Raw genomic sequence first — 22,934 nt, 5'->3', positions numbered from 1 at the left:
AAGACCTCGCCGAAATTTCAGTGTGCGAGGCTGCACGTTGAGCATCCACATCCACATCCATATTCATGCAGACCGTGGCGGGTGGCGGGTATGCAAATAACAATATAGGTTGAAACGCGCGTAGAGCGTGCGAGTGTGAAATAGGGCCGATGTGTGAGTGTGGCGGAGGATGGCGATGGTTCGCGTGGATATAATAAGAGAGTTCGGGATCGCGTCAGATGACGGGATTTTTCAAAATGTGGAAACTAATATTGCAAACCCACGGCCTCTTGTGGGGGATGGGTCATCTCGACTATGACTGGCAACGCCTCACCCTCATTTCAAGGGCGCCTTGATATCCTTCTTCCCTCTCGTGCTATTTCAGAACTGCTTTCTTTCCTTCTTTTTTTACTTCATCCTATCCCATCCTCTCTCCGGGTACGTCTCCGGCCTAGTCCTTCGGCCACCCTCTTCCCTTTTATATATGTCGTTTATGTGTATGTATATGGAATGTCATATATAGCGAAGGAGAGTATACCGTGTAGCTCACTGACAGTTACGGGTATCTATATAGCGATTCACGGTACACCGCCTCTCATCGGCCTGTCTGCGTCGTGGAAAGGGAGCTTTCTTTATTAAAGCTCGCCGGAGTGACCAAAATATGAGTTTATATCTACTATGGACCGCCTACTCGACGTAACCCTCGTCTGGCGGCCTTCGTCATCATGGAAAATGAGGTACAAATATAAATTCCGTTAGGTTTGCGTCTTTTATTATGAGATTTACGCTGCGTAACTTTTGATATATACAAATATGAAAGCAGAAAATAGCTTGTTAGATAATACATTATATAGGTTCAAATATAACACAAACATAAGCAATTAATTGAATTCAATTGATCTAACAATAATAGAGAAACCTGAATTTATGTAGACATTTATATATGTAAATAATTCTAATAGTATATGTGCAAGATGTTCATTATGTTTTATTAAGTGTTTAGAGAGATACTGTGTAATTCAATTCAATATTTTAGCAATCTAATAATAAGATAATGTAGACAGTCTGAACTTTAAGTTAAAATCAATCTGAACTTTAAAACAAAATCAATACTAGAATCATTTTAATTATTTATACATATGTCAAAGTCGATAACCGTTAAATTAAAAATATCAAGAAAGTTGCAGATACAATTTCTCGCGTTATCTTCTTCGGAAATATTATCATGAGAACTTATACTGCGATACATGTAATAATAAACCATATCTCGATGGAACTCCAGGGATTTAGTGAAACATTATGGTTAAACAATTCAGAGAGAGTGAATGATTCTCTGGAGAGCATCGGTTTTTACCCGTTATCGTAATATTCTAAAAATTGATCAATAAGTACAAAGTAATTTAACGATCCATTTAACAATCATTGATTGCGAAAATGGAATAAACTAGTTAGTGTTCGGTGGATTTATAATTTGATTTAATCACCAACAATAATACGTAACAAAATATATTAGATTTACGTAAATTATTAAAGTGAATAAAATTTGTAATAATTATCTTGTTTTATATGCAATTATAAAGTGTACAGGAATTTTGCGGCTGTAATTCATAAACATTAATTATCGCGATCTTATTTGCTTTTTGCAATTTATCGAGATTATTATGTGTGCTTATAGAAGATATTTAATATTATTTTGAATAAAGTGGTTCTTTTGATTTACAAGAAATTTGAGACAATCTTTCTTAGATTTATGGACATTGAAATTTCCGGCCTATATTTTACATAATACGTTAGAGAGTTGCGGTCAACAAAGATTTGTAAATAAAGAATGATACATCCAACGTTTCACTGTGAAGAAGGTGAAATGGGTAACGTTGCTCTTCGAAATTGTATAGTTTCCAAGAGGGACCTAGATGAGGTGCTTCAGATCTTAATGTGAGCAGTACCGTAGCGGTAACAAAAAGAATGAAGACGAAAAAAGTTCAGCATCAGAGAAGATTATTACATTTTGTATATTTCAAAAGCGGACATTTCGGTGTATAGTAAAATGTTGCAATATTGCAATGATAAATTTGATTGTTTGACATGTATGTTATCTATACAAACTAATTGTACCTTCATACATTTTTCCGATGCTTGGAAAATGTCGAAATCAATATATACATACCAAATGCGAAATAAAATCGTTTATATACATATATTTGTATTATATTACATTACTATTACATCGTATGTATATCTATATATGTAGACATATGTCTATTTCTTTCTCTCACTTACTAACTCACTCTCACTCTTACTCTCTCAATCTCTTTTAACGAAACATTTCTGTAACTAGTTGAGAGAATTGTAAGAAATTAAGTAACATTGTTGTGAATCGTACAATTATGACTGATTGTCACATCTCTCTGAGATTCAATAAAAAGTACTTCTTCGTCTATTTCTGATTGTTCAATTCAGTAATTTATTAATTACTATATACGGTAGTAATTAATATTATATTATACTGTGATATAAAATTTACTTTTTCCATAGCATTATTATTCACAATGCTCTCATAAAAAGCAAATAATAAAATATTAATTTTTATATTAATTCTTTATCATCGTTATCAGGGCATACCATTTTCCTTCATATATTATACATATAATTGTATCTGTATTATCTGTATTGAGAAGTTCTAATATTCGTATTCCGTGACGTAGCGTAATTAATGTTACAAGTACCAGCAATTGTAACAAGTATTGTTCTACTTTTGTTGTCGCTGGTTTGAATGAAAAGGTCAAAAGCTCGAGACAAGATGCGATATAAAGCTCTTGTTCAAAAATAAGTTTGTACAGAAAACAGGACAAAATGATTGCCCAAAACGAGAGTTTTATAGCCGTACATTCCTATAGCGTTACTTGTTACAACATCAAGTTAGAAACTTTTCTTCTTATAAGTCGATTATGTAAATTTTCATTTTAATGATTAGATATGCTTCAAATTCCAAATATAATTGATCAATTTATCAGTCACGAATGAAAAAAGTCATTAGGTATATTATAATTCTAAAAAAAAATTAAATTTAAAGAAAAAAAGAGATAAAATAATTTAACAGCAATACATCATATTATGGTATGTGACTATCTCATTATAATTACCTATATTAGAAGATTTAGATACATGTTTAAGATTTGGGAAGGAGTATCCTACAAGCAAGTCATTTAGCGTATCTCACTTTCACCTTTACCATACTCGCGACTGTTCCTATATGCAGCGAGAGATGCAACAATCACAATCGCCTGCCTGCCTTTCTTCATCCATCTCTTTCTTTTCTTTTGTTTTCCTGGCTCTCGACCTCCTTATTTTGACCGCTTTTTTAGAGATCCGAGTTGCAACTATTTCGCGTTCAAGACTCTCTCCACGCCGATAGTTAGTGCCCAAGGAGAGCTTTTTCGAATACCTCAGCATTTAAATATTCGTATCCTAGCTCCCCGGTGCTTGGACGTCTCAACCCCTCGAGCTACCCAGTCGGTCGACCAACGAGCCGATACGAATCGCGGTTTTGTATTTCAAAGAGTTGCCTTTCCCTCTTCTTCCCCCTTTCGCCCATCCACCATCAAACGCCCTTCGCTTTTCTCCTTTCCATGTCCCTTGGTCTCGTCGCAGCTGCTTTCTCTATCCTTTTACTCGCTACGCCCGATCTGCTGTATAGTCGCGTCGGTTACAGTTGTGTGCAGCGCGAAGTGTGCGTTATTGGCAAAGCGGGGAAAGGCACTTTCATAGAAAGGCCGCCGTTTCTGGTGCTGCATCGTTTTACGTGTTACGTCCGATCGTGAATACCCGGGCTCGCCATCGGTACCTTTATCTGCTCCTCCGCATCGTACGCTCGTAGACTTCTCTTCGGAAGTGCCTTTGTTCGAACGAGTTGGTCGAGTATTGCGGTGGCCGTGGCGAAAGCCGGTTGCGGTTGCCGTTTCGTTCGCGGAAAAGAATTGCCGATTTAATATCGTGACACACTAGCATGCTAAACATTCCTATATACCGAATGTGATATAGCTCTCGTTCAGCTTTGTTCGGATATCAAATTTCATAGTGTTCTCGTAAACCTTAAAGATTTTGCGAATGCATTTACCGGAACCTTTTTTATGTTACTAACAATTGTTGAATATCAATAAGCGGAATGATTTCATAATTATTTCCGTTGAGTCTTTATTATAGGCGCGATTATCTCAAGAGTTTATATATAATGTGTTTTTAACATGTGATATTATCTATATATTTATAATATTGAAAAATTGAGATTGTAGTTGACTTTATTTGCATTTTATAATTAATCTTTTCATACAATATGTTTCGTATTTATTAAGACTGCTGTCATGTTCTGACAAATTAATATCGCTTAGTCTCCTCGTGCTTGTTGAGAGATAAATAATGATCTTTCACATAGGAGACCCTCATCGGCTGTCCAATGTTACCAAAATACTTTATTTTCTTATGTTATTAAATATATCCAATCCTCCTATCATTTTTCGTATGTCATGTGAAATTCTATAGTCATCTATAGGGAGAAGAAATCAATTCGCATCTATCTCGACATAGAGCTGCTTCAGAAACATAACGGCAAACAAAATTTCAATAAACTGAGTGATATATCATCGTAAAAAAACTGATTAGTAAATTCTAATTGTAATAAATTGCACGCAACATATTTTGTATATAAGATTATGTATTATTGTATTATTTCATAGCTGTACGTAGTAAGAATCGTTAGCCGTTCAATTAAATTTTTGATATTAGTAGAATGCCTGTAGAGTATAAAAGTTTCTATAAATAATATCTCTGAATAATCTTTATTACTTCTTGCTGCGATAATCGAAGAAAATGTTCCGAGCAATATCGCTTTGTATACTATCATTGCCTCGTTTCACGGATATAAACTGTTCGTGAAATTCATCCAGATTAAGTCTACCAAGTCAAACGCAAATTCGAATTCAATGCTTCGCGTTGTCCGTTAACACGGAAGTACAAGTAAAAAGTTCATCGCGCATCGCTAACTCTTAAAGTTAGTACCCGAACTCGGTCGAATTCGTACCGAGGACCGAAAAGAAGAACTGTCCATTGGAGAATCCGGGGAGAGAATGGGGAGAAGAGAGAAAAGATGAGAGAGAACGTATACATATCGTTGTGCCGTCGAGTGAGTTGAATATTTTACTTGGGCCCAGCGTCGGCATATACTCACTTTCAAAGGTAGTTCTTTCTCTGCGACGTCTCTCTCGAGGCGTACAGCAGGTTGATGTAGCAGACAGTTCTGGATACTGACCCTAGTCTTTCCTGTCTTTTCCGAGTCTGTTGTGTTATTTTTTTCGGGCGCGCGTGCGAGCATATATACACGGTGTTCTTAGTTTATTTTAGCTTTTCTTTTACTGCTAATAAGTACTGTACGAGAGAAAAATCGTGTTTAAGCAACTATAAAATAAATTTTGAATAAGAATCAAAGTCATAATGTATCGTTTTGATATAATTTTTTTCTTCAGAAACGCGGTAAGAGCATCAATATGAACATGCTTAAGAATAATTATCATAAAAACTTGAAATCTATAATATCTTTCAAATTTTTTAATTCATCACACAATATCTATCATGAGAAATTTGCTAACAATTTGTATATTGTGAAGAAAAAGGATGGAACTGCCGGAGGGCCTGAAGAAGATAGTAGCAAGTAAAAAGCGGCCAAAGTGCCTGAAGCGCCTACTCGCAGGAAAGCATACATTATGAACGTATACTTTTATGAGCTAATGAGCAAAGTGCTCTTCTATAGTGCTGTTTAGGCATAGTGGCCAATTCTTTGTGTTGAAGGTTTTTATTTATTATAATCATGTTCATAAACTATTTTTTATGTTTTATATAGTGACTCTAAATTATATATAAAGTTAAATTTATGAGGAAATACACAAGCAAAATATTGAACAATTCATGATTTTATATTTAACATTTGCGTGATGTCTAATAATATTTATAAACGTCAGCGAAAATTGATTGTAATTTAATGCATTTTTTTAGAATACTAGATTTTTGACTGTACAGTTGAGATCTAATATTCTCTACTTATTCTCTGCTTCTCGGTTATTTATCGCTTCTCTTCTTGCATTACTTTCTTCATATTTGCGTGATAACATGATCACGCTTAAAATGAGAAAGTCAAACTATATCTAATTTTAATTTAAAAATATGTATAGTCAAATTAACGTCTTCAAATATATGTCTCGCTGATATTTAATATAGTAACTGTCTGTACTACTAAAAATGAATTAAAAAGATTGTAGAATACAATTTTTTGATATTGATTTCTATTTAACTTATCGATCAACTAAGGTACATGCCACAAAATTTGACGATTGTTTCAATTAAAGTATAAACCTAAGTATTAACTTGTTTGATCTTGAACGTCAAGTGACTTGAATGGCAAATAAGTTATAGGTGGAAGATAATGAAACTGAGAGCTTCGGGACAAGACTTGCGCGTGACATTGATTTCGGCAGGTTCGATTCCTGGCAAACGAGATATTGAGCTTCAAAGCGAGACTCGTACGTGGGTTGTATTTGGATGTACTTCGAGTCTATCTTCTCTCTATCTGTGCAAGGGGATAGCGAGGGTATGGCAGGAGAGATCCTTAGCAGGGTTTACAAAGAGAATGCACGATGCAGCCTCTTACTAGATCTCTGTCTCTACTCTTCCTTTTCCGCCCCCATCACCGTTTCGCTCTCCTCTCTCACGCCGCTTTCCACGCCCTTCTTCCGTCGCTCGATATTTCAGACTCTAAGCATAATTCTAACCCTGGTGGACTATACGCGCGCCGGGGGAATTCTTCCGTGGCGACGTAGAGTAGCAGCCTCATTGAAATTTCATACCCGTTGACCTACCTACCAAACCCTCCACCTCGGATATGCTTGGTTAGTTCACCCGAACATCCGACATCCCGAATACTTCCTACTGCAGGAGTCAGCCATTACACATCTCCAGCATCATCCCTCTTTCGCTTACGGCATCTCCGGGTTGAGTTCTTCGGAAAACTGTTTATGGAAAGAATAGTCCGTTCCCCGAGACGTTTACTCGAAAGCCGTACGCAACGGTCTGACGCTGCGCAATGCTTACGCGAAGTATCTCGAAAGTTGCGAACGAAGTCGGGAAAGTGAAGGAAAGTTCACCGTGCCGAAAGAAGTTTGCAAAGTACGAAGGTACTGTACTTACCTTCGCCGTCTACGGAACGTTAAAGACGTTAAAGATCGCGATGGTGTTTTAAATTCATCAGGCGGAACGCGCGAGAAAATTGATTATATATTTATTAATTTTTCTTTTTTGCGCAGGATAGTCTACAAAAAAAAAGCTAATCGCGGACTCCTCGCGTCAAGATAAGTTATATAAGCGCGAATTTGATATCCTTTCGACGCGTTACACGAGTCAGCGTGCAATTGACACTTTCTCAGACAGCAAGTAAAATGATGATCGCCAAGGGTCACTAGATTTTCGAAGCCGTGCACGGTAGGCGAGACAGTTTCGAATGCCATGGCACGTAGATACGTTAAAGGCGGTCATAACTATGTCACAGCTACGTTGGACTGAATTCTCTTTGACTATTTGCCGAGAGGCGAGAAGCGTCGGTCGAGACGTAAGAGGAGGGTTGAGAAAGATGACTGGGGCGAGGCTAAGTTTACGGGGTCAGTTTGTCGAGGGGCTATATGGGGTAGAGGCAGAGAGAGAGAGAGAGAGAGAGAGAGAGAAAGAGAGAGAGAGAGAGAAAACCGAAGAGCGGCCGCCTTCTAGAGCGAGGAAGTTAGGGGAATAAAGAGAGGAACGGGGCATCCGCCCGCCGGTGCAGCCCGGTGGGAGGCGCGAGAAGAGAGGTAAGATTTAAACTCTGACAACGTCTCAAGTCCGAGTGCACCGCTCGTTCACCGGATTCGGTCGCTAGCGACCGGCTACTATTACTACTATAACCCGTGGTACCCGGGATCCGGGGATGGAATCCCCGGACGCCGGAGCCCGAGGACTCCAGTCTCCGGATTTTAAGTGCCTACCGCCGAACCAGCGAGGCGCATTATTCGGCGACTTCCCTGAATCATTTCACGGGATATCGCTCTCGACGACCCTTTCTACGACGTAGTCCTGCGCCGCTCGTGCTATCGTTGTGCATCAGAAGGGCAACCGTACGGGTAATACGGGAAAAACGACCATATGTATTTGTTAGAGCACGAAATATACGCCGGATTTATCGCGGATAAAACGAGATTGACGTGTAAGTTTTTCACGTGAGGTGATGAGATGGAAACAGAATTATTTCGAGAAATATATGGGAATAATCCTATCTTTACTTATTATTATTTGTTTATGATTGAAATTTTACAGACAGGAACAATTTTGATTTATGGTTGATAATATAATATATATTGTAGGAAATTAGTGTAATATAGGAATAGATATACGAATTAAAACGGAAAGAAAGGGACGATACAATACTGTAATACCATTAAAAGTTACAGCTTAACAAGATTTAAATCCATTCGACTAGAAAATTTTAGGCTTATTATCAGCGGATTATCGGTGATCCATGAATTATAGGACGGTCTTAATCTATATGTTCATTCTCTAGCCTCCGCGTAGAATTCCGAACTGTAGACTCGGTCCGTAAACCGTAGCCAGGAAGTCACAAACCACTCAGAGGAGTAACGGTGGTTTCTAGGAAGAAAGACTGAGAGGTCAGAGAAGAGGCGGGTTTCTGCTCCAGGAAGGGAGTGATAATCTTGAGGGGTAATAAATCAAGTGACCGCACATTCGCAACAACACTCGTGAGTATATGGATCTCGCGTGGATTTGCGCGAGCAAGAATTGCGCGCCGCGGCGTTAACGCGAGCGATGAAGTGTGAAACGTTAGACCCTTTGTCGGGTGGCATGGTACTCGCGCGAATTGCATCTGATGTCATTAGCACGAATTCGTGACAGTGACAAAATTGCGAAACGGATATCGTCGTCGACGCTGTCGTCTGCCGCACCGGAAAAGATTTTTGAAGATCGTAACATTTTCAGGAATTTCCGCTGAAGCGTAAGCGCTATGCGGGTTCAGAATTCCTCTGACATACCTACTCGGCGTAATTCCTGGCATTCGCTTATGTCAGAGCCGTGCTACTTTTAGGATTGAATAAAATGTATCGACGAGTAAATAGGAGTTTACCCGGTATGAGAAATGTTCGGTTGCTTTCAGATAGCCAATAAGAAGGTAAGTAAGTACGTAGCCAGCGAGAGGCTCGTAAGTAATAATTCTCTTCCACCCTCGAAATTCGATATCCGGTGGGGTAAGCTATTTCGTTGGGTCGTTGCTTTGATCCCCTTCGTCTTTCTTACGGACTGAGTACAAGAGCCGGTATGTGCATTGGAAAATGAAATGGATGAGAGCATCTGGTAATAGACATTAAAGAAAGAGACAGAGGGTAAAAGAGATTGCGCGAGCGACAATCGAATTATATTAATCACAGTAACGATGTTTGCTCTAGAGCAAAGAAAAAAAAAACTGACATTTATATGCCGTTTCTGGGGAAACTTTTTCATTTTTTGTCGCATAAAATTTGCACATCTCTAGATGCGACGCGCTTCCGTACTATTCTCACGAAGTTTTAAAAAGCTTTTGGCTGACAAGCACGAATGTCGACCACGTGCGCGTTGATAATCCTGAAAAAATTACGGTAGAGTTAGAAGTTACTTTTGCGCTAATGCAAGGAAGTCTAAGTGCCACGCTGTCGTTGCGGTAGAGGTATGGAATACGCGCAAACGAGAACGCGCTTGAAGGAGAGAAAAAAAAATAACGCCGGACGGGACAGTGAAAGCTGAATTATTATGTCCCGACATTACAATTGAACCAGCCGTATCCCTTACCTGTGCCCGCCCCCCCCCCCCGCTCCCGCCGCGCCGTCGCCTACGAGAAAGTTGTCTGTACTTTTACGGATAAAGATCTCGAGCAAAAGTTACGGTCGTTTGCAAACTAATCGAGCCGTCTCTTTCCCTACAGGGTGTCGAAACTTTCGGAGGCTGTCAACTTTTCCAACCGCCCTTGCCACTACCTCTCCCATTCTACCGCCTCCCGCTCTAACACTTCTTTTTACGCTTACCCTCTACCGACGGCGACGATCTGCAAAGTAAAGCAATCATGCTTTTTTATCCTTTCGACGCTATCTCACACGCTTCTTCTTTATGGCTCCGGGCCGAAGAATAAATAGCACCGACGAATTCTTAAGGAAAGCTACCGCGAAATATTTCGATCATTATCGGCGTCAGGCGCGTTAACTCTTACATGCAAAGCTTTCACCGTAATTTATAAGCGAAGTTACCGGCGACGAATAAATAACTTCAGTCACTATGCTGAAATAGTTTTCTTGTTATTTACGATATCTTTCCTAAGGAAGATTAAACTAGCCAAGTCACGTTACTCTAAATGTTACGAAGAGTAAAAAACAGGTATTATCACACGCGTATATGACATAATCGATATCATTTATTTTCGCAAAGGTTACCTCAACGTCAGTCGCTTTTATTAGCTCACATATTATGATTGGAAGTGCACTTGGGTATAATATATATAGCAAAAAGTAAAAAAGAACACATTAATGTACTTCTATACTACCTGCTATCTTTTAAAAAAATACCATGTTACTTTTAACAAAATGCAATCGTTTCAAATATACCTATTTGTCCGTCATATTTGTGAAATTTTTTGTTTGGAAAAAGGTTCGCTCTCTTTAGTCACAGGAGAAAATATTATCGCTGATCTAAAATTCTGATTTCAAAAATATTATCGTACATGGATTAAGTTTAATCTTTCTCGACAATCACACACTAAGTCTATTATGTTACGGCACACATATTTCCATGATATGGGATACGCATTGCATGTAGCATTTTAACAGGTCGTTCAGGAAGGCCAAAACAACAAAACAACACCCTGTGAACTCTCGACATTTAAACTCTTCAGTTATTCATGTTGGGAACCTCGCCCGAGCGAAATATTAATTCGGACGCACGTTGTATACATGGTAGATCACGCGTGAAGGGTACGATAAGCGCTAAACGCATGCCTCGCTGAAACAGAGCTTGTATACGTAGGATCAATAGAAAACTGGCGTGACGTAATTCGCAAAAGCTTTATATACGATTTGCGCACCTCCAGGAGCGATCGACGGCCCGGCGAGGCCGGGATACGTCTTAAGTGGAGAAAGGCCGGATAAGTCGGACGTTCGCAGTCAGAGCGCTTGCCTGTCGACGCGCTGTCCGTCAACGCAAATCAAATTGCGAGTTTCGTCCTACGATATACTTGGCACTATATGTAATGGGCTTCGGTTTCATAGAGCGTTAACGAACAAGATATACCGTGATGCTGATCGGGATCGATCGGTCGGTCAGTCGAGATTCGCTCGTCGCGAGAGATTGATAACGAGGGTCGTTAAAATTCTGTTCGTTGCGCCGCCGCGCGCCGAGCCGCGCCGCGCCGTGAGAAACGGCGCGGCCGAATATCAATGTGTTCACGCGCGTGCATGCACGGCGCTCATGCATCCATCCTATATATAGGCGTTGCATACGCGTGCATCTTCACACGTGTAGGATCGCGTATACGCATTTACACGGTGCGCGCATGTGGTTGCCCACTGCACGCACACACGTGGCCGCCGCAGTGGCGCGTCCGTGTGAACGCCTGGCGCAGGTTTCAGCATGGAAACGACTCCCTGGGGTACGGCTATATTAAAATTCCTAAAACTTTTTAATCTTTCCGCTGTAGTTAAATATTAATAACGAAATCTCGAATACGGCAATGTGCACGGCGCTGCTCAGGGACACGCCGGGTTACTACTCGTTATACTTTTGCCAAGCAGACTGCGCCGACGGTCTCGACGGCGCCCGGTAGTTCCTTCCGCGCTCTCTCTCTCTCCGTTCCCTAGATCTATGGATTAAAACTGGATGGCGGTGGTGGGACGTGCGAAATGGTAGGACGAAGGAGGTGGCGGAGAAGTGATACGAAAGCGTAAGGGAGACTCGGTTATAACGACGCCTTCGTGTATCATAAGTTAGGATATATGCGCGCTGGACTCTGGAAATGTGTTAGTAACGTTTGCATGCGCGAGTGTGCGGGCACGTTTAATGGCAGCGCGCCTGTCCCGGCGTGAATGTGTATATTAGATGGTTGGTATATCGGCAAAGGGCAACCGAGAAGAGCGAGGCGACCGTGCAGCTTACTTAACCACCATTTAAACCTGAAAGCGAGCTTTGGTTCTCCGCTGAGATCAAGCTGTGACACTAACGGCCTAACGCTGTACTGAAATGCCCAAAACGGGCGATCATAAGCGGCGATCTTGAGAGCAACATGCATGAATTGCTTCTTTGAGTAACTAATATGCGTTGTATTGTATTTCTACATAAAAGGTTTCCTTGATTTGTTATTAATTTTTTCATACGACATATAGCACTAATTGAATAACAAAGAGATTTGATCATCAGTTTTGTATTGCAACTTTTTTTTTAACTTGACACATCCAGCTATTGGAGTATCTAGAAGAATTTAATATTAACTTTTAAAATTTCTTAGCGCATATATAAAATGTTTCTTTCTTTTATTTTAATTTTTCGTATCTTCTCATTTCATACTTATTGATAATAAAGACTGACATATTAATAATGATAATTACATACTCGTACAGTGATTTATATATAAAGTGTATAAAATATGTTAAAGTCACTCAATTTGTATTACTCGAAGCTATTTGATGCTGGCGGTTACTTCGAATCTGAGTAATCAAAGTGCAAGTACAATGTGCTCGTATGCAAATGTGGACATAGGTTGAAGCAAGTCGTCGCACTCACGTGAATGGACTATTCTAGAAATCCCTTTCCTATTGTAGTCATTGCAGTCGCGCATTGTAGTAGCTATTCTATCTCTAAGTTTCGATACATACTCTTATAGAGAAAGAGAGAGAGAGAGAGAGAGAAAGAGAGAGAGAGAGAGAGAGAGAGAGAGAGAGAGAGAGAGAGAGAGAGAGAAAGAGAGAGAACAATGATTACTCTTTATCGCGTAATGCAATATTAATATAATGGAAGCATCAAACGATTAAATGAACAAAAGAGTTAAAGTCATCATCATTAAGCACATTTTAATATGTCTTTCAAAGTATTCCCATTTTACTCTGTACTATCAGTAATTGTGACATTGATAAAAGCTTCGATTTATGTTTCGATGCTGCATCGTTTGCGAATTATGACCGATAATTAATTTACGTGGTTAAAATTTCAAGTTGCATTGTTAAAATTTCTAATTGATAGCGGGCGCATCAGCAATTTGTAATTAAATTCCATTGTTAAATATAATTATGCTTTGTATATTTAATACGAAAGAATATTTTATAGATGTATTTAAGCCTTGGAAAATTGTATTCTACAATTTGAGTTTTTTAAAACTATTTTTCTCATGAATCTCATTTTCTTCTTTTAACGAAACATTTTTTTCTGTTTTAATATATTTTGACTATCAATATTTTAATTTTAGAAATTTTTGAATAGATATATAATATATTTCGCAAGAGACAATGATAATAATTAAATAAAATTAGTTATTTATAAAAATCTACTCAGGTTGCTGAATGATTTAAGTTACGCTCTGTAAAATACAAAATACTTTATTTAAATATTTAAAAAATATATATATAAGGATTATATTACTTTTCATGCAAAAACTTATTATAATTAAGGAATGATATGATACAGTGTATTTTCGGAAAGGATATAAGTAATCTTCTCACGTTGCCAGTTTATGCAAGAACATAAAGAAAACGATCACGTATTTCATGATGATATTTCGCGATGATGGGTCACCAGCATGTATAAAATATATATATATCACGTACATATTATATACATATATATATATATATAAAACTAAAATTTATGGTGCAATATTCATAAAGGTTTGCCCGAAAAGCAGAAGCGCTAAACCGCGTTTCACGCTTGGCAAGCGATATTCGCCAGCATGGCGTTATTCATATTTGAAGGAAATACGCTGACCGGCATGTACATATAAGAATCGTGAAATTGCTTAGCATAGAATATCGATATAAATTTGTGATAACTCGCTGTTCCGAGCTGCATTTATTATTGTAGGTCGTAGGAAGTCAAACGACGCTGTATCAAAGGGTAAATTTCAACAGACTTGCCTTTGTTATTTCTAATATACTGGCTATTACGCACACAACAGTTTCTCGTTGGTATAATATCAATCTCGATCAAATGTATCGCACTAAGAACATAATTAATCACGAATGTTTATCGCGTAAGGAACGAAGCATGGCAGGCCTTTCCGGGATAAACCATTTGAGGCAAGGAAGAGCGTACCTGGGGTCGGGAGAAAGGAGCGTTGAACGGGGAGCACAGAAGAGGCGTGAGGAGCATTGGTAGAGGAGAGAAAAAGGAAGGGGCTGGGGGAAAACAAAATAAAAGAGGAAAACCGCTGGCAATTTTTCACTAGCTTTTTAAAGCGCGGCTTAGGTACTCGTGGAGCGAGTTTGAATCGATTTTTCCAGAGGGGAGAGAGAGGGCCCATTTTTCTGCCGTCTTCTTGTGCCAAACGGCGCAAACTGTACCTACTTCCAGCTGTTTCGCTACCCGAACATGGTTGTCGTTCGAAGGCCGAGTTTAGATTGGAATCTGAAATTTCGATACCTCGCTCGCCGCTCGGCGATTCCCCTTTTTTCCTCTATCGAGCAAATACTCGCGAAGTTTTGTGGGCGCAGAAGTGGATGCATCTGCATGAGCCAAGAATAAATCAGGATGCGAAATCCGAATGGAGATTTCTTGCCGCACGAGAAAACGGATACGAAGATCTATGCTTCAGAAGAAGCGGTTCTACCTTTACGATTTTTACGGATTGAGATTCTTAATTCGCGTGAGATATAGAGGGAGATGATAAAGCCCGAGAGATGATAAGTTGTTATTAACCACAAATATTCGTTCAAAGAATATTAATGCGAATGCAAACGTTCGGACAAAGTAATAACATCAAGTAGTTGCGACTCCATTTATTTCGTCCATTTCTTTTACGATGTATATCGTGGCGCGAAATCGCGATACTGTCCCTGACTTTCGTCACGTAAAATCACAAGGCGTAACGTACTGGTTTGCAGATACAATCGATGTAGAGCGCGGGCTTACTGACACTTCGCATGCTCGCAAAATGCAAGCTCAATATGTTCCTTTTGTTTTGCTCAAGTAATTTCCTTGCGAAATCGAAGTTCTGCCACTGATTATGCCTATTCTTAGACTACCACGAATCCTTGGTGTATGATAATTTACTTTTACAAGTGAAGGTGATTTTCATTATCTGGTTATTTGTGTGTAGGCATGTGAGAGCATGATCACGTTAAATTATACCTACAAGCAGTATTTTTAGTTATGTCTATTTAATATATAATAAAAATAATAATATTAAAAGTTTTAAATATGTCAAACATAGAACAATTATAATATTTAGACTTTCATGTTCAATTATTATTTCAAATTGTTAATTGTTGACAATATTTTAACAAAAAGCAAGCATTCGAGTATTCCATCCGTGATCAATCAATTGCGCTGAACTCACGGAGGATTAATTATGTTCTTTAAATGTTATCTGTAGGAACGCGGTCAAATCAGCTCCGGTGCTGGTTCCTGCTGCATAAATACACACGGCTTAGCGTTACTGGTTTACCGATACAATCGATCAAGACTGCGGAGATTGACGCGACTTCACCTCCAGCTCGCAGCTCGCAGCTCGAGCCCGACTTCGAAGGGTATCGGTGCTTGCGATATTATCGTCATGCATCTATCGACCGGCGAGTTTAACGGAGCGCAAGGTCACAGGACTCGTGGTAGCTTGCCGCGCGATCGCAGAGATATGCGTTATTATTGTTCGCGTCGGTGCATCGTGAAACGTCGGACGATGATGGAAACTCGTAAAACAGCTCAGTTAGGACGAGAGGGCGAAGGTCGTTAAAAGTGTAATAAACTTGCGAAGCCGGTTGATAAAACGAAATATTCCGGATTTCCTTCTATTGCAACTTCTAGGGATTTGATTATGTCTATTTATTGTCGGCACTGACGTTTTCCAGCGCGGTGGCTTTTCTTCAGTAAAGCCGTTGGTTAGTACTGCGTTTTTATAAATTGCATTTCCGCAGAAGCGTTAAGATTGTGAATATTTGCGACTTCGCGACAGTGTGTCGCGAAGACTCGCGCGTGAGTCTTCTACATAAATATTGTTTTTGCACTTATGACGTTTATATATTTCGGTAGGATGAAGAGAGCTGTTTCAACACATGAGACATATTTGAACAACTTAAATATACAACGTAAAAGATTTACAGTATTTTTTAACTGATATTTTTACGGTACACAAGAAAGAAAAAAATTCAAAGAATGTTAAATATTTTTGGGCTAAAATATTTGATGATGTGTTCAAATATACTATTTTCTACTCTTTACTACCATAAATGCCGATACGTTTTCTTAAATATTCTTTATACGTTCAATGTGTCTTATGAGATTTTGTTAATCAATTAATTATGTAGTTTTATTAACTAGGTTCACGAACAAAAGAAAAGAGTAATATGTAAATTTCTCATTAATTTTTATAGATCCAAGATTAGATTACTTTGCATCTTTGAGAGGTCGTTAGTGATATTATGTTATCGTTTTATGGTGACGTTATATTATCGCTCATATAACTCTAGTAGAACGGTAAGTCGTCTTTAATGAGCAAGATTAAGAGGACTTACGAGATCTCTCCGAAGGCTGAGAACGCTTCCCTTAAGGTATGTGTCTCGATCTCTGGGCTCAGGTCCCCAACAAATATGTGATAGTGTTCTGAAACAAAAAAAGGAGATGATTAGACCTCATTTTGATGGGGAAAAAAACATGATTTCGTTGCTAAGGGAATTGCGATCGAAAATAATAATGATTACATTCAACATTATTAATTTTCGCAACGAGTGTACCGTGAGCTTTAATGGACGCAAAGCTAGATATATGAAATATTCATTTCGTTATACATGGTTCAAAACATATATCTCTGTGATTAAGCTCCGCTATCAATAGTCCAAAAATGTAGATAAAAATTCAGTAACGTGATAAAGGAGTAATTAATGTGTTTTTGACATTTACATTTGAAAATTATTATAGTTATCTATACGTAAAAGCAAAAGAGAGAACCGTTCAGAAGATCGCGATGCAATTTTTAACAAAATTAAGTCATTAATTGCCAAATTTAATGTAATTTATGTTGTCCGTTCGACTATATTGTCTTTCTAACGTGAGCTATTATCTGCAAGATTTATATTCGCAATAAACACTGAATAAATAACATGTTTAATTGTTCTGAGAATATCACTTAATTCAATTGTTAATGTGCACTTTCCTTCGCTAACGGTGTCATGATTCCGTTTAAAATATCTGGCACAATACAAAGAAAATAAAGCATCGCGGAAAATTACTCTTAGCGCGAAAATGCTATTCAATGCAATCAAAGGTCTTTTATAATACATAAGATGCAACCTCTAAGATAAACACTTCAAAATAACTCTTCGGAGAATAGAGGTTGATGAAGACACATTCGTATAATTAAATCGCTTCTCACATGAATACAGACCGGTTAGCGATGATAAATAATTACTAACTGTATCTGTTTTTAAACAAATGTTACAGATCGTGAAACACGTAAAACAGAGGATAATTATTAATAAGTGATTATTAATCACGACCATTTTGTATCGATCGACTATATTGCAATCCCGAAGAACAGAACCCGTGAATTTGCGGAAATATAACGATTAATTATAAATTATTATACATGGTTTTTATGTGTTAAAACTCTCTGGTAATCGCATGGAACAATACCGTTCATTGAAGGAAGAAAATGAGAATTTGTAATGATGGCTGATTACAGAATAATGTTATGTTAAATAATATTACGCAAACATTTATTATTTGTGAAGTGTTGCATCGAATTTTCGAAGCCAGTCTCTCGTATAACGACATGACATACATTAATGTTATTCTATAAGGTTGGATTATAGTGTTCTGATACAGGGATGCGTTTGTATTAAACGCGTTTGCATTCTTCGCTAATTGAGATACGATTGATAATGTAATGATCGTTTTGGACATCGTAGTAGTTTTAATATGTGAAGTAACGATATTTTATCAAATAGCAATAAATAATATTTGCGTTATCTAACGAAAGACGTGGTAAATTTGCCGATTTGTTACAATGCTAATTTGATAAGTTATTTCATTTAATTGTGTCGCTTTATTGTGCATTTTTTAAGATATGCTTCATTTATTCTAAATAAATTAATTTGATCACCTTATCGAATTAAGCGCCAGTAATCTCCGTTAATCACACACGCCGGTTTTTTTTCTCCCGCGAAAATCTGTGCGATTCCACGTTTAGAGTCGGTCGGATGAGTGCAACGAAACGGTGTGCGAAGTAAGCTTTGGGGGGGAGAGGGGGAGGGGAGATAAATTATCGATTCGCATACAGTCGTGCGGTCGAGTGCATGTCGTGGAGTTGCGGTACAGCCTCGCATCGGCTCGATAAAATATGCTCCTCTCTTCTCTGGTCTCTCGTTTTACCTTTCTCCTATCCACATCTCCTCACTCCGACTCGATACGGTTTCATTCACGCTGATATGTAGGAATAGATCAAGACGAGTAGTCGAAAATCGAGTTACCGCCGGAAGGTCTCTACCAGCGGCATCAGTTACTCCGAACTGAGTATGCTATCACTGGAAAGTATAGAAGGGTAAAATAGAAGTGGACTTCTCTTCTCTGTCGGAGACGGAGGGTGGTCTGATTACAATCGGTTTGATAGTCTATCCTTGCCGGTTGGAGGTTCCGGTGGGCACACACAGCGGTCCATTCTCGTGAATTAGTCCGATCCTCATCATCTTCTTCCTTCCCGATCAACTCAAGTCGACACCGTCGCATCGCGCCAGGATCTTGGCGCTATTAGGATATCAACAGGAAATTGATAAAAGTTTATCTTGCCTACAGATGTCCAAGATTCCCATACAATCGTCCCGTATCAACAACTAAGTTCTTATTCCTTTTGACATCTCTTGAGATTTAAGATTTAGCTTTGAATAAAATTGAGATTATTCGCCTTTAATTTGAAACTTTATATATGAAAATATTATGCTTGTGCTTTTCATTCAGCGTAATATATCGAATATATTAATAGATATTACATGTGTTACGGCTTACGGTACAAACTATTTTGTGTCAAAAATATTTGTTTTTTTAAAGATAGTGTAATATGTATGATAATAGATGTAATATATGATAATAGGCAATATATGTAATATGTATGTACTAATGTTCTGTGTATAGAATGTTGTAACAAATATTTTTAAACTCACAATTAAAATTCTTGTTACGTACTAACAATTTTAATGAATATTCCGATACTGGAGCATCTTTTTTTTATGATAAGAAAGGTTTTTTTGCTATTGATAAATATTGTTAAAGCAGAATTTCATGAAACGTCTTGCTTGACACAGTTCTTTTCATCCACGCTGCAGGTTTCTTAGTTGATTAAATTATCCATGCATTTTTCTTGTCTGCTGAATTTTTCAGCGAGCATCGCATTCATACAGCTCAAAAGGATTAAAAAGACTGAAATCTTTCCCGTGAATCAAAAAAGATCAAATATCACGTAATTTTACCAAAAGGGGATCTTACGCGAAAGTGGTTTTGGAATCGGTTTGCTCTCAACGAAATTTCACAAAATCCATCGAATTCGATATTATCCGGTAGTAAATAGTTGGCAAGATCCGATTTCGTAGGGAGAAGGTCTGTTGAAATATGGCCCGGGTGAATGCAGAAAAGGCGCAGCATGAAAAAGATGCCAGGCATTAAAGGATCTCCGATGATGACGTCACGCGTCATGGCTCGCCCACCGTCTGGTGGTTAAAACGTGGCCCACGGTTTTCAATAAAGTGGGACTAATGGAGCGCCATTTATTATTGCAGCTCTCTCCATCCCTTTCCCCCATTTCTCTCTCTCGTTCCCTTTCACATGCCTACCAGTCGACAGAATGATGCTTTCATTTGAAATGAGCGTTACTTCCATCATCGACGTGGCCGACAACGGTAATTTCGATAGTGGATATAAAACATCATTATTGTCACCGTCATCGTCATGATCCTGACATATTATCACGTTTAAACGTTGATGAATTATGAAATAAGGTTACTAAAATCGCGATAGAAGCAGCGCGGCCCGCGTGCCATGCGTGTACGTATGCACATTGCATGTTTACGACGTGTGTATGCAAGTTGTATACGGGAAAGTATATGCTGAGCTAATAATAAGGGAAGGCCGTTTAATTTTGCATGCAGCGTGTCGCTTGATTTTCTTTACGAAATGAATTCCTTTAATACGCGCATAACTAGGGAAAACCTTTCTTATATTTTGAATGCATAGAGTAATCTTTCTACAAATTAGTTGATTATTTAACATTTGGGGACGCGGTCATTTTTTATGAATTGTTCTTGAATCAGATAGCTAGCGAGTTTGAGTTATTTTGTTGCGTTTTGTGACTAAATTTTTTTATATTTAATGTAACAAATATGTATATATAAATATAAGACTTTCTCTAAATTTAATCTCAATTGTAATAACAAACATAATTCTCTGTATCTATACATGTATATATATATCAAAATATCTTTTTTAAATAATAGCTATATAATCTGTGACTGAAAGAACAAATCCAAAATTTTATTTTAACAATATGTACAACATTGATTTTATTATTTATAATTACGAATCCACAGCATATAAAGAAAAGATAAAATGATTTTCCACAAAATGTCATCCTTTATGTAATACTCGATTTAAATTTATTCAGGAAATTGTGGAATGTTTCTTGCGTGACAATTTCACGCCGGTCGGGGACATGAATAGATCCCTCGACAGTTTCGGAGGTAAAAGATGGAGAGAAAATAGGAAAGAAACGAATACGAGCGCGAGACCGGGGCACGGTAGTGAGATCCATTGAAGCGGGACAATGTGGGGGTGGACATACAAAAGTCCAGGCCACGCCATAGATCAGGAATCGAGCGTGGATGGCCCGTAGATCAAGGGTTTCCTTAATTTCGCGGGACAACGGTGAAATGTTGATTTACCGTACCTCGAAACGGGCCGTAGTCCGTACGACTTGCACGCACCTCCGTGCACGAGTGAAAATATGCCCTGCGGCCAAGGATGGCGCCTGTGCCGCCAATAGAAACGTCTATTAATTCTCCATGCGGTGAAAACCTAGCGAAGTGAACACAATCGCATTTCGGTTTGGATGACCGCTTTCAGAACTAGCGGTATTTTCGGGTGCACGTGCTGCTCGTAAGATTTCAACTCAGCTTAGTACTAGAAAATATGAGTCAGCTGATGCGAGCCAGCTGATGCGAATGTCGTTCGTACATTAGCCCGTGCTCGGTTGCGTTTAATTGTTTTAACCGGTGAATATAAATAAAGATGTCAACAGATGTGTTTCCTGGTGCAAGCCACTTTGAAATTGCATTTCCGAAGCTTGACGGTGTTTAACGTCAGGCTTGCGCACTCAAGGTGAATAACGTTGTCGGCCGCTAATAGCTGCGGAATACTAGATTTGTAATACGGCTTAATAACATTTCAGGGTAGGTCGGTGAGACGGTATCGGTGTGTAACTTTACTAGTCTATTTACAGGTCGCGTAGAGGATCGTATCGCTATCGGCGTTATATATAACGAAGCGTTGATATCACGGAGATCCGTTCCCAGACAAGATTTCCAATTCTTGATGCTATACCATATCGTATTACCGACGTCTCGTAATAGAATTTATGATACGTTCGATGACAAAAATGTAAATTACTGATATACGGCATGCAACAAATTAACACAGTGTGTTTCATAAATATGCGTGAAACACGCTTTGACGAAACTAACATTGAAGTCGCGGTATGATAGAGTAAGTTGGATTACAATAGATTCGTATTTCAATAGATGTCTGAGTTATCGAGAGAATATACATACAATGCGGTATTAAGTTCCATAATGCATAATATCTACGTTTATAAGCTGACATTTATATGTTTGCATATCTTCCCGATTAGATAGCCATTTCGTGGTCTTGCAGTATATATAAATGCAACGCCTGTGTGTTAGATCCTGCGGAAGCATCTTTGTTCCATAATATATGTAAAATATGGATTATCGAAACTAATTCTCTATCTTAGTAATTCTACGATATAAACCTGTAATTTTCTAATCAGATTCCCCGGATATTTTAATCGAATCGAAGATGGAGTATCACTTTTATTGTATCTGGATTATTATTATAAGATCTTTTTGCTATATAATATGTAAATATCAAGAAAAATATTAAATATTTTTGGGCAATATCTAAATATAATCATTCTCTCGTCACAAATAAATGACTAGATAATAAATAAGATATATCTTGAAATAAATCGAGGAACGTAAAAAAAAGTAAGACGGAGATAATAATCATGATTAATAATTTTAGTAAAATCATAGAAAATATTGGATCGTGGTTAATAAATTTTAGTAAAACAAAGTAACGTTGATTGAGTTGCTTTCAATCAACGATTAATTCGTACATATACATTTATATTTACCACCGATCAGATCCCTTTTTCTATAAGCCTCTACTAGCGTGGCTCGCTCTTTTGTTTCTCGTGGTCGGTAATAACCAGCTGCCTCGTACTCTATCGGGGATTTTAACCGGGTTGTCTCCCGAAGGTACTTTAGATCTGTTGTTTTTGGTACAAGGATTTTTCTGCGCGAATGCACGATGTACAGGATGTGCGAACTAGACATTTTTAAAATATACGCTGCGGTGAATATTTTAGTTGA

The 22,934-nt window shown here is 38.2% G+C and overlaps 1 protein-coding gene across 8 annotated transcripts in view; it reads right to left on the bottom strand.

The window, feature by feature from the left end:
* LOC139808652 (nucleolysin TIAR) overlaps positions 1-22,934 on the bottom strand; it is a 524,179-nt gene that overhangs the window by 80,427 nt on the left and 420,818 nt on the right. For all 8 annotated transcript variants that reach the window (XM_071770864.1, XM_071770869.1, XM_071770867.1 and 5 more), the window contains one exon: positions 16,797-16,884. In XM_071770864.1, the coding sequence (XP_071626965.1) occupies positions 16,797-16,884 (88 nt within the window). The remainder of the gene's footprint in view (positions 1-16,796; positions 16,885-22,934) is intronic.

Source organism: Temnothorax longispinosus, chromosome 2 (genome assembly GCF_030848805.1).
Source record: "Temnothorax longispinosus isolate EJ_2023e chromosome 2, Tlon_JGU_v1, whole genome shotgun sequence".
Classification (NCBI taxonomy): Eukaryota; Metazoa; Arthropoda; class Insecta; order Hymenoptera; family Formicidae; genus Temnothorax; species Temnothorax longispinosus.
This window is presented reverse-complemented; position numbering and strand designations above follow the sequence as displayed.